The sequence below is a fragment of the Colius striatus genome, chromosome 24, assembly GCF_028858725.1.
Source record: "Colius striatus isolate bColStr4 chromosome 24, bColStr4.1.hap1, whole genome shotgun sequence".
In the NCBI taxonomy this organism is placed as follows: domain Eukaryota; kingdom Metazoa; phylum Chordata; class Aves; order Coliiformes; family Coliidae; genus Colius; species Colius striatus.
Window position 1 is genome coordinate 6095271 of NC_084782.1, and position 12372 is coordinate 6107642.

At 49.2% G+C, this 12372-nt stretch overlaps 1 protein-coding gene across 12 annotated transcripts in view; it reads left to right on the forward strand.

Moving 5' to 3' along the window:
* Positions 1 to 11028, forward strand: part of SRRM1 (serine and arginine repetitive matrix 1) — a 16715-nt gene extending 5687 nt beyond the window's left edge. For 7 of the 12 annotated variants that reach the window (XM_062014534.1, XM_062014540.1, XM_062014541.1 and 4 more), the window contains 13 exons: positions 19 to 131; positions 558 to 758; positions 1225 to 1428; positions 1965 to 2084; positions 3594 to 3865; positions 4001 to 4081; positions 4913 to 4999; positions 5621 to 5765; positions 7801 to 7905; positions 8177 to 8632; positions 8784 to 8970; positions 9635 to 9829; positions 10039 to 11028. In XM_062014534.1, the coding sequence (XP_061870518.1) occupies positions 19 to 131; positions 558 to 758; positions 1225 to 1428; positions 1965 to 2084; positions 3594 to 3865; positions 4001 to 4081; positions 4913 to 4999; positions 5621 to 5765; positions 7801 to 7905; positions 8177 to 8632; positions 8784 to 8970; positions 9635 to 9829; positions 10039 to 10143 (2271 nt within the window). In that variant the 3' untranslated portion in view covers positions 10144 to 11028. Of the gene's footprint in view, positions 1 to 18; positions 132 to 557; positions 759 to 1224; positions 1429 to 1964; positions 2085 to 3593; positions 3866 to 4000; positions 4082 to 4912; positions 5000 to 5620; positions 5766 to 6020; positions 6063 to 7800; positions 7906 to 8176; positions 8633 to 8783; positions 8971 to 9634; positions 9830 to 10038 lie in introns of all 12 variants that reach the window. The other 5 variants (XM_062014546.1, XM_062014535.1, XM_062014538.1 and 2 more) reach the window with 5 other exon arrangements.
* Positions 11029 to 12372: the final 1344 nt, after the last annotated feature.

Here is a 12372-nt window from a genome sequence, read left to right on the forward strand (position 1 = left end):
TGACATTTGGTTGCACAGATAGAGCAGGAGAAACTGGCTTCTATGAAGAAACAAGATGAAGACAAGGAGAAGAGAGACAAGGAAGACAAAGACAACAGAGAGAAAAGGGACAGATCCAGGAGTCCAAGAAGGTAAGAAAAGTGCACAGGCAATGTATCAAAAATACTTAGGAACAGGGTGAAGAAGACACAGCAGAGGAAAGTGAATTGAGCTTTGGAAATGCTCCCCGTGGCTGTTTCAGCAGCTTTACTTTCTTACTGCTGAACAGTACTTGCAAGTAAACTTTGGCATAGGTATTGTTAACGTGAGGAGCTGGTTTTGATTGGTTGTTCCAGGCTTTGCTGGTTTTGTTTCTGAGGGTTTGGGGGTTTTTGGGTGTGGGGGTTTTTTGTTCAACATCTTTCATTTGGCGGCCAATACTGAGAATGTGACGTAATCCCACGTGTGTGATAACTGCTGTAAATGCCACTGGCCTGATGCAGAAGAGCTTTGAGCTGGTGAATATCAGATTCTGGTATCCTGCACGTTGTTTCATTGTGGCACTTCCTTCTCCCCAGACGCAAGTCGAGGTCTCCCTCACCCCGGCGGCGCTCGTCACCCGTCCGCAGGGAGCGGAAGCGCAGCCACTCGCGCTCCCCGCACCACAGGACCAAGAGCCGCAGCGCCACGCCTGCACCTGAGAAGAAAGAGGTCACTCCTGAGCCAGAACCCTCTGTGAAACCAAAGGAGACTGTTGTTCAAGAGGCAACTTCAAACAGGTATTTGTCATAACTGTGTGTGTGCAACTACGTGTTACCTTGTGAAAAACGGAAGTTATCTTGGTAGCTGTTTGGGGCTCAACTTGGGGAGTGTCCTGCTGTCCCCCTGCAATGGCAAAAGAAGGTTTTTCATAAACTTTAGTAAGATTTATTTTTTGTCCTGTGTATAATTCCAAAGGCAGTGTGCTGTGGTTTCATCGGTCTGGTCATCCTTTCCACTTCTGGCAATCTCATCTTGTTTTCTAGCAAGTTGACACATAGCCCAAATATTACTACTTCTTCTCTTTCAATCATTGTACCATATTCTAATTCTTGACACAGTTTTGGAGTGGCATGTGTCAACATCTTGTCAGAGGATGGGCAGGAGAATATTCATTGTAGGGAGATATCTTGGAAGCTTCCAGAATGTCGCTCCAGGGACTGGGGTTTGGATGCACTTGTAAAGTAACTCTTTTATTTTTAACAGTGATATTCCAAAAGCTCCTAAGCCCGAACCTCCTGTACCAGAGACTAAGGAAACTTCACCAGAACGTAATTCAAAGAAAGAGAGAGAGAAGGAGAAGGAGAAGACTCGTCAAAGGTCCCCAACTCGGTCCAAGTCAAGGTCAAGATCTCGATCGCGTTCTCCGTCTCATTCTCGACCAAGAAGGCGTCACAGATCACGGTCAAGGTGTGACGTCGGTTTATCTTGATAGTGAGGGTTGAGAATTGCATGTTCTGAAGGTGCTGCACAATGTCATGTTCTCAGATCAAGTAGTGATATTTTTTGAGAGCTACAGGGGGTTTAGGCCAAATGAGAGAGGGTGCATTCAGTGGATAAATGTGTTAGGGAGCTGTTGTCTTCCTGTCAGTAGATGAGAGGATGCTCACAATGACTAACACTGACTGTAGAAAGAATGGGGTGCTTAATGCTGAGTATGACACTTGTTAGACAGTGGGAATTGTGTGACTTTCTTTTAAGAGATAAGTTTGATGACAAAGATGATGTAAGTTACTTTTGTTTGATTATTTTTCTGCTTAGCAGAGAGGTGTTGGTAAACTTTGGAGCACCAGTTGTCTGATGCACCTTGTGCATCATAATCTAAATGCTCCTTTAATGTGATGCACTTGGAGAAAAGCAGCTGCACACTCAATGCTCAGAGGATAAATTTCCTCAAATCTGAAAGTTAGATAGCTGCTTTTCATTTGAATTTTTGATTGTGACAGGTCTTACTCCCCTAGAAGGCGACCAAGCCCGAGACGACGGCTGTCTCCCAGGAGAAGGAGCCCTCCAAGGCGAATGCCTCCCCCACCCAGACACAGGCGCAGCAGATCCCCCGTGAGACGGTAAGATTCCCTTTCTTGAGATGCCTGAAGATGTTGAACTTTGAAAGTTGAAGGAAACATCAGTTGTGAGGAATGAGTGGTATCAAAATTACCTTCATCTCATCTCAGTGCTGTCACAGATGTATGATGAGTGATGTGAGAACACCAGTGGCATATTTCCCATGTGTGTTGTGAGGGAACAGAACAGTAGCTGGGGAACCTTTTTTGGGTTGAAATAGCAAATTCCATCTCTCTGGAAAGTGGCAATTTTCCAAATGGCTCTGGATAGCTCCTAGTGCAGACTGATGTGATATCAAAATGTGTTATCAGTGGCATGATATAAAAACGAGGCTTGTTTCTGAAGTCTGGATAGTTTGGGGTTTTTTTCCCCTGCCTGGGGAAGAAGTTACAGCAAGTGACCAGATCTGCGTGTTGGGGGTTTTTTAATTCTGACATTTCCATCACAAAATTAAAATCAACATTAAGTTCTGACTAGAAATGTTTCTTCTTTGTGTTTTTTCACTTGCAAAAGTCTTTCAAGGTGTGCTCCCTGCTGCTGGAGGTTACGTGTGACAGCGGGAGCCGTTGTAGGGAGAAAGCTCTCGATTGCCTTGCAAGGAAAGTCACGTACTTGTGGCAATGGCAAAGTAGGCTCCTGTCTTCATAGGAAGAGAATAGATTCCTACCCTCTTCATAGGAAGAGAATTACAGTGCTGCCTCCTGTGTACAGCAGTTGTCCTTTCTTTGGAAGGAACAGCTTTTCCTTGTGACAAGGTGGTGGCTGTTTTTGAGCTTGTAAACGTGTTCACTCACACAGTTATTGGGAAAACTGTGAAAAAGTATCAAACGTGTATGTTGCAAGATGTACAAGAGCTCCCTTTCAGCAAATGTTTATCTCACTCAAGGTAGGGTTTCTTTTTTCCAGGTTCTCAGGAATTCTGCAGCCAAAGGTGGATTCTGCAGGTACACAATTGCAACAGAACTTGCCACAAATTTTGCCGCAGAATTCTAGAGGCCCTACCTTTTTAAGATTGCAAAGTAAAGATGAGAGACTGAAACATGAGAGTGGATAGATTGATTCTGAACTGTTAAGTCGTTGTCTGAAATTTCTGCTGCCCAGTATAAAACCTCCTTGGTGTATTTGCACACTCAGCCGTTAAACAGATGTGTCCTGAAGGTCGATAAGTCACATGTGCTAACATGGAGAATTCTCTTAACCATCCAAAAGCTTAGAGACCCCAAACAAAACTAATTGCTCCCAGGAGAACAGCTTAGTTGTAGATTTAAGAGAACAAGCATAGGTAACACTAACAAAGTTTTACTCACTGTGTAGTTTAAAAAGTAACTGAAAGATTGGTCGTTATTCTCCTCTACGAGCCAAGTGCTGATGGCTCTCCACCATGTCTGGGAAGTGCTGTTGTATGTGGCTCTGTGTATGTGCTTGCAAACAAAGTGCAGTTCTGTGTTGATGCTCAGAGATTTCTTTCTTGAGCTGGCTCACCGGAATCTAATGTTACGTTTGATTTACAGGAGAAGGCGGTCATCAGCGTCCTTATCTGGCAGCAGCTCTTCCTCCTCCTCCTCGCGTTCCCGGTCGCCACCAAAGAAACCACCTAAACGAACCGTCTCCAGCCCTCCTCGGAAGACACGGCGGCTGTCTCCCTCTGCCAGCCCTCCCCGGCGGAGGCACAGGCCATCCCCACCAGCCAGCCCGCCTCCGAAGCCGCGGCGCTCTCCCACGCCCCAGCAGTCCAACCGCGCGAGGAAGAGCCGCGGCTCTGTGTCGCCCGGCAGAGCGTCAGGTAAGTGCTTGTCTCCAGCAGCTGTATCGGGTTGTGCTCCTGGCTTCTCAAAGGTGGTGTGTACAGCTTATCTGAGCAGAAGAGCAGGGAAGAGTGTAATCGATTGCAGCTGAGCTATTTGACTTTGTCTTTTAGCACCCAAACATAAGAGTACTGAGAAAAGAGAATCTCCTTCGCCAGCACCAAAACCAAGGAAGGCAGAGCTGTCTGAATCAGGTTTGGCTTTCATGTGCTCAATATGGGTTGGGGGGGGCAGGGTTTAACCAAAGTGCAGAAGCCTCTCCAGACTGGTATTGAAGGCAGGAGTTTTCACAAGTGTAAAGATGATCACACTGCCTCTAATGTTTCTATCCAGCCTCTCTTGGGTAAAAGTGCAGCCAAACTGTGTTAAGGTACTTTAGGATTTCGTTCTGGTTTGGCCTGAGAAAAGAGTTAACTGCCTTCCTAGTAGCTACTGTAGCTCTGAGTTTTGTGTTTAGGCTGAAAAGAGTGTTGATAACCCAGGAATGATTTGGTGATTGCCAGACAGTTAAGGCCTCTCCTGCCTGGCCAGTGAGTAGGCTGGGAGGGAGCATGGCCAGCACAGCTGACCCCAGCTAGCCACAGGGCTATCCCATGCCATGGCTGACATGCCCAGTGTAGACCCTGCGGGGCTGGTGGGAGGGAGGATGGGTCACTGCTGGGGCAATGGCCCTGGGCAGCACTTAGTTTGAGTGTTTTCCCTTGTTTTAGTTTTCTCTCTGGTTCTTTGTGTTAGTATATATTATAAATAATTGGTGTTGCTGTTCATACTTTATTTTCACTTTAGTTAGTAAACTGTTATTAGCACACAAGCTTTGCAGCTCCTTCCCTCCAGTTCTCCCGAGGGCTGTGAGTGGGGGGCGCTGTGGTGCTGAGGTGCTGGCTGGGGTTAAACCACGAGAGATTTGGGGGTGAGAGGGGAAAGGCATGCTTGATGATCTGCTGTAATAGGACTTTGCTTCTGCCTGAATAAGGCAAGTTTATATGGTCTGTGTAAGCATTGTCCCCGTGTTTGTACCTTTTCAGAAGAAGATAAAGGAGGTAAAATGGCTGCAGCAGACTCGGTTCAGCAGAGGCGTCAGTACAGGAGGCAGAACCAGCAGTCTTCATCTGGTATGGATGACATAGACTTCCTAAACCTGGATTGTAGTTTAATGTTGCAGGAGGTAGTTAAGTTCAAACACTGATGAAAGTAGTTTGCTGTGTGCACTCAGTGCTAGTGTAAACTTACAGATTTACCAGTCACAGGGGTCGCTTTAATTATCGCTCACGAGGAATAAAGTGTTGGTTTTAGAGGTTGTGGTGTACCTCTTGTGGATGGCTTAACATCTTTGAAAGTTGCACTTCCAAACTGTTACCATCACACACAAGTACTGTTTGTTTTGGATTACTTAACCTGTTGTTGCAAGAGGTTATTTCCTAATATTTTGAACTCTTGCACACTTGGGATTGGTAAATTAACCTGGACCTGATGCAGGCCCTTGTCCACCTACTGTTTCTCTAAGTAAGTACAGTTCACCTTTAGGTTACCTGACTAGTCAAATTCTATGTGGACAGTTAGGTTGCTGCAAATATTTTTGCCCACCTCTGATAGATTTATTCCTCACTTGACTTGAGGAACATTTTCAGCTATGGGAGAGGAGGTCAGTGGTTCAGACTGCACTGTAACCCTGTCAGTGGCTGTTGAGTGTCATGAGGATCATTTTCCAGAGAGTGATTCTTCTACATTTATAGATTCTGGTTCTTCATCCTCATCTGAAGAGGAAAGGCCTAAAAGATCCAACGTGAAGAACGGGGAGGTGGGCAGGCGCCGGCGCCATTCGCATTCACGCAGCCACTCGCCATCCCCTCGGAAGCGGCAGAAGGACTCCTCCCCTCGGTGAGCTCTTCTCAAGCTGAATACAGCTCACATCTCTTCTTTCAAACTACTTATTTAATGTTGTTTGTGTGCTATGCGTCTGTCAGCAAATGTGCTACAGAATTAAGTCCTGTCCAGTTTGCCCAGCCTTGTTTTGAGCTTGCCTTGTTACGCTCATTTGGTAACAATTACTGTGAACTTTAAGTGTTTTCAGTTTTGCCTCAAATAGGTGGCAGATAGATGTGTTCTGTTTTGTTTTTCCTCCACTGCTATCAGGATGCAGATGGAAAAGAGGTGGCAATCACCCGTGATGAAAAGGTTGGTTAGAAGTCAATCTGTTCAGTAGGATCTACATCTAGGAAGCTGTTTAGACAAGTTCTCGTTGGTTTTGTCGTGGATAAGCTCTTGCCATCCTTTGGGCACTCATAGTAGTAAGGTGAGGGGGTTTCAGAGTGGTGTGATCCTTCATGTGCTGCATCTGGAACCACTTCTCTGGCAAAGAGCAGCACCAGCTCCCTGTCCTTCGTTGCTCACTGTTAATGCACGTGGCCTGTAACAGCTCATGACCCTGCTGTTAGCATCCTGCTGATGTTGGTGTCCTCCAGGGGCTTTCCTGCTCCACAGACACTGATCTGAAAACTGAGTGAGCATCACTTTGTATTCCTGCAGGTACTGATGTTCTGGCTAAAACCTTCCTTTGCACTTTCAGCAAGGGATTAACATCTTGATGTTGTGGGTCTCTGAAAACTGGAATTCTCACAAATCCCAATTCATTGGCTGTTTGAAACTACCAGTGGTGGGCAAGTAACAGATGGGTAGCAAACACCCATTGTTTGTGAAATGGTTTGCTCTTTGTTGATCTCAGAGTACAGGAAGGTGCAGGAAGCTGGGTGCTTGATGGGTTTATTAATCTCATGACCCTTGTGAGCAATCTGTAATTAAAACCTTGCTGGAGTATAGTCTCAGTATACATAATGATGTGTGAGATGGAAGTATGACTACTTCTGCAGATGTAGACCATTGTAATTATGGATCTTGTCAAACAATTCTATGTAAATCAGATGGGAATTCAAAGAACTGAATCTGTCTTGCAACATCCTGCAGTCACCCCTGCCTGTTGAGTAAATGCATGTTTAATTAGGACACCCATGACATTGGAAGGCCGGTATTTTTTTTCAGATCACAAGACATTGTCTTGTGGAGCAGCCTCTTATCTCTAAGAAGTGTAACTCATTGCCTTGGAGAGCAGCAGCCAAGGTGTTTGAAACCAAATCTCAGTTTATGGAGATGAGCTGCTTTGCTTTTTGGTTACTCTCATTTTTCCCTTTATGCAGTCGCTTTATCCTCGGTGCTTTCTAAAAAGAGAGGAAGATGTTACTTCACAAAATACTAACATCCCCCCCTCTAAAACCCAAGGGAAGTATGTGTTTGGTTACAATTTCCCAGGACTCTGCTGTACACCTTGCAAAGCAGAAAGTGGTTTATTTTGTGAATAATTATAACCCAGGTGGCTGCAGTTCAGCAACAGCTGCTGCTCTGAGGGTCAAGAAATAAGCCATTTTGGATTTCAGACCCAGAGATAAGGACTGCTTTCAGAAGTGCAGCTCCAAACAGTGTAGTCTGACCCAGCTGCTGGTTCTGCCTGACGCTGCTGGGTCTTCCCAGCTCCTCCCTGTCTTGCACCTCTCACTCCTGTCGCTGTGTGAGGGGGTCTGGTGGGTTGGTAACCTGCTCTGACTCCTTGGATACCGCTGGATTCAGTGCAAGGGAAGAGGCAGAAATGACCTGTCAGAAGGAAACGGGAGTTGGTCTTGCTCTTTGGCTCCAAAAGGTGACTGGACTGGGTTAAGCAGAATGTGGAGCCACCTCGCACTGAGGGCTGCAGTACACCGTGTTGTCTCGGGCTCCTCAGAAGGACCCGTCTGTACATTGTCCACCAGTGGTGCTGACAGAGTGTCGTTGGAAGTGCATGAGCAAGGTGATGCCGTGTGGTGAAAGCAGAGGAGCCAAAAGGCCTGTGATGACTGCGTTGTGACTTTCCCTTGTGTCTCTTCAGCAGGAGGAGGAGGAGCCCGTCCCCCCCCCCGGCCCGGCGGCGACGCTCCCCCTCGCCCGCGCCCCCTCCGCGGCGCCGGCGCTCGCCCTCGGTCCCGCGCCGCAGGTACCGTTTGCCTCTGCTTTGGGTTTGTTGGCCTCCAGCTGTGACGCGTAGGAGGAAATGCCCTGATACCGGTTGCAGGGTGTCAGGTGCCAGCTGGGGTGTGCCTGGGTGTCACCCGATGGCCGCACCGAGAGCTGAGTGACTCAGCTGCTTTCCCAGAAGTTTGTTGTTCAGTAAGGTTTTGGTGGATCTCTGGAGAGCTGCCGTTCCCCTCCGCGTGAGGGACGAGCCACTCGTGACGTTCGCGCCTGACGCTGTGTCTCCCGGGCAGGTCTCCGTCACCGCCGCCGCGCCGCCGCTCGCCGTCCCCGCGGAGGTACTCGCCGCCGATCCAGAGGCGATACTCGCCCTCCCCGCCGCCCAAGAGGAGAACGGCCTCCCCTCCTCCGCCCCCGAAGCGCCGGGCCTCGCCGTCCCCGCAGGCCAAGCGCCGCGTCTCCCCCTCGCCCAAGCCGCGCGGCTCCCCGGCGGCCAAGCGGCGCTCGCCCTCCCTCTCCTCCAAGCACCGGAAGGGGTCTCCCCCCGGCCGGGCCAGTCGCGACGCGCGCTCCCCACCCCAAAACAAGAGGCACTCGCCTTCGCCCCGGCCTCGAGCCGCTCACACCTCGGCGAGCCCGCCGCCGCCGCGACGGGGGGCTTCAGCCTCACCCCAGAGAAGACAGTCTCCATCCCCGAGCAGCAGACCCATCAGGAGGGTGTCGAGAACGCCGGAGCCTAAGAAGACAAAGTAAGAAGTGCATCTGTTGGTGCCGGTGTGGGGAGGGCTGGGTTAGTCTTGTTTGGTTTTGGTGTAACCCTGGGAGTAGCTGCAGAGTCACACTGCAGTGGTTCTCACCTGGACATCGCACCAAAATCTAAGTGTGGCCCTTTCTTTCCAGGGCTTCCACGCCGAGCCCTCGATCTGCGAGGCGAGTGTCTTCGTCACGGTCTGCCTCAGGGTCACCCGAGCCAGCCCCCAAGAAGCATCAAGGGCCTCCGTCTCCTGCTCGGTCTCGTTCCCCTTCTGCCAACTGGTCACCTGCTAAAAAGGCTAAAAGCCCAACTCAGAGCCCCTCGCCTGCAAGGGTACTGCTTTGCTGATAAAACAACGTGGTTTGGGGTCTGGGGCTGAGCTGCTGAACGGCTCTGGGCTTGTTCAGATGGGGAAGGTACCATTGGATTGTTGGTTGTTTCAGTTACAAACTTGTAAAGAAGTTGAATGTGGGTTTCTCACATTCAGCATCTCTGAGCCTGGGAAAGAAAGCCACAGGTACAAATGGTAACTCCTGGAAGAGAAGGCTCCCATTTCATGAGTCTACATGAGCTTTGTGGCCTGCAAAGTGAGGTGATCTGTCTTCTGCTTAGTAGCCTTACGTGCAAACTCAGACTGTCTGTTTGGAGGAGAGCAGATAGTTTGGCTTCTTGTCTGTGCTCCTGAGGGGTTTCTGGGGACGCTTAGAGGAGAGTTTGGGCAAGTTGGTCTCCACCTACAGTGGACACCTACATGTCCTTGCCATGACCAGCATCTGGAGCTTGCATGGTTCTGCTTTAAACAGTAGCAGCAGCACAGGGTGTGAATTGCTCCTCTCAGTTGCTGGGGAAGGTGACTCCCTTGACTCTGAAGAGGGAACTGAGTTAACGGAGTGTGGGGTGTGCTCAGTCCATTCAAACTGCCCGGGATGGCTGCAAGCTTGTGTGAATGTCCTTCAGCCTTAGAAATGAGTTGTAACATCTGAATTGTTTGTTACAGAATTCAGATCAAGAAGGGGGTGGAAAGAAGAAGAAGAAAAAGAAGGATAAGAAGCATAAAAAGGATAAAAAGCACAAGAAACACAAAAAGCATAAGAAGGAGAAGGCTGCAGCGGCTGTGGCGGCTGCTGCCGTGGCTGCAGCAGATACCACCTCTGCACAGGAAGACCAGGAAGCAGAGACAGAGCCCAAAAAGGTAGGAAATGGTACCTGTGCTTTGCTCTTGGAGAGCCCAGTGGAAGGAGAGAGATGTGGCGAGTGTGCAGTGTGTGCTCTCGGGGCGGTGAACGGGAACCTCGCTTCAGACACGCGTCCTGGTGCCTGGTGACTTGTCCTGGCAGGGTCGGGGGGTGCAGCCTGGGCTGGCTTCCAGGCGCTGAGGAAAGGCTTTGTGTTTGTTTGAAGGAGACAGAAAGTGAACCAGAGGACAACCTGGATGATCTAGAGAAGCACCTGCGGGAGAAGGCGCTGCGGTCGATGCGGAAGGCGCAGGTGTCCCCCCCGTCCTAGGCTGAACCTTTGATATCATTGTACATTTTCTTTGGTTTGTACTCAGAATTCAATTTCCAATTGCTAAATGTGTTTGAGCTTTAGAATATAACATTTGTTGTAATAATTGCTAGGTTGAGGTTCACCATGTACAAAGGGCATGGATTTACATTACAAAAGGTGTCCACAGTGTACTAGTGACATTCTTTCATTGACAGTCAACATAATCTCATGTAGAGTGAGACTTCTTAGAAGCAGTAGGAGTTTGTTTTGAAGGTTTCAGCCACGACCGCCGGCTCCCCGAGTTCTCTGAGATCCAGCACAGCCTTCAGCACCGCTGCTGGGGGGGCTCATCTGACTTCTTTTGTATCCACTTACATTCTGCTACTAACCTCTGTGGTTTGTAAGCTTGGCCAGGAGTAAAACCACTGCAGAGTTCCCAAGGAAACACGTCTCTCGGCGCTTTCTGCTGTTGCCTGTGCAGCCTCCGCTGAAGCCGACCAGAGCAGCGTGGTACAGGAATGAAAGCATGTTGTTTACCAGGACACTGTGGGTTGATCTCGATGTAACATGTTGATTTGGAACACTGGAATTTCATTTGTATTTTTATGTTCTTTTTTTAAAGGGCAGTTTCCATGATCAGCAGTCCCAGAAAAAACCAAAACCAAACCAAACCCCAATAAACTCCTTCAGTTCCACCCGTTCTGTCTGTGAGATGTCGTTGCCCCTCCGTAGCCCTTGTCTCGTCCTGGTTCCTCTGGGTGGTGTGAGCAGCTTTCAGAGATGTGCTCTCTGGAAGGCTGAGGAACCTGAACTTTGGATATTGTCACGTTTTCACTGGTTTTGTTTTTTTAACTGAAGCTCTATAAAGCTTGTGGATTAAACACAATAAATTTCTAAATTTGAGCAGCCGTTGCCTGTTTGTGTCTGGCAGCCCCAGGTGCTGCTGCGGAGCGCTGCCTCCAGGGAACTGGGGCTTTTGCCTCGACAGGGGGAGCAGAAACAGCCCTTTGCTGGTTCCTGCTGTGTCTGGTGTGGTGTTCCTGCAAAGCAGGAGGCAAACAGTCGACCTGCTCAGCACGCTTGGTATGGATGAGCTCAAAACGTTTGCTGGTGCAAGCTGCTTGTCACAGCGAGGGCTGTGTTTCGGTGTGTTCCCTTCCAGCTGCAGCCTGGTTTGGCTGCTCGGGGAGCCCTGGGGGCTCGTTGCCTTTGCCATTGTCAGATTTGAGACTTGCTGGGATGCTTTTGGTTAATCCAAGCTCGTTCTCTGAAGTCAAGTCAGTTCTGAAGCCTGAGGTTCCTCTGGAGGGATGTGATGTGCACAGTGGAGAGCAGATGCTGGATCAGCTCTGACCTCGTGTGGGGCTCTAGAACAGGGTGTCTGTAGGTGATGGCTGGAAGGGGATGTCTCTACAGCAGCTGCTTCTGCACTTCCTCACACCCTGACTTGTAGCAGAAGTTCACGTCTGCTGACATGCCTGTAAGCTTGATCCAGCAACACTGGAATGTGGAGTGTCAGCTGTTGCTATGTGTGAGTAATGAACACCAAGAACTCCTGCACAAATCCCATTTTTAAAAGCCCACCTGGTGGAGTTTGGTGCTGGTGCAGCTGCCAAACCCAGCCCCACGCTGTGCTGCTCGTGTGCCTGGCTGTGCAGCCTCAGACTCCGCAGCCTTCCCAGGAGTTAACTCCTCCCCCTTAACCTGAATCTTCCTTTCCTCTGGCTTTCCTGACTTCTATGTGCCTTTTAATCTTGGGACTAACAGAAGTTCTTTAAATACACTCAGTACCTGAGTCACTGCTTGTACCCATTTTTCCCCTCCCCTGGGTCACAGGCGCTTGCTGGTGGTTTGGGTCAGGCCCTGAAGGAAAGACAGACCCTTCCCCACGCTGCCAGGGCTGCCCACCTCTCTCTGTTGGAGTTTCTGTCGGGAGGTGCTCCCTCTTTCTAATCTAGACATGAAGAATAGTTTAGGTGTAAAACCGAGTGTGTTTGGTTGATTTTTTTGAGTAACTTTTGAACTGTGCTTAGTGTTTTAATTCCTTCCTCAGACATTCATTCAAATACAAACACTGCAGTTAAACACCAGTCAGGGGGCAGAGCCTCCAGTGCTCCCTGAGCTGCTGTGCTGCTCCAGCTGCTGTCACGAGGAGGCTTTGGGGCCAAAACCCTCCCCTGGGCCAACGGCCTTTGAGGCTTGTGTCTCCTGAGAGACTTTGTCCTGCTGAACTGCTGACTCTCACAA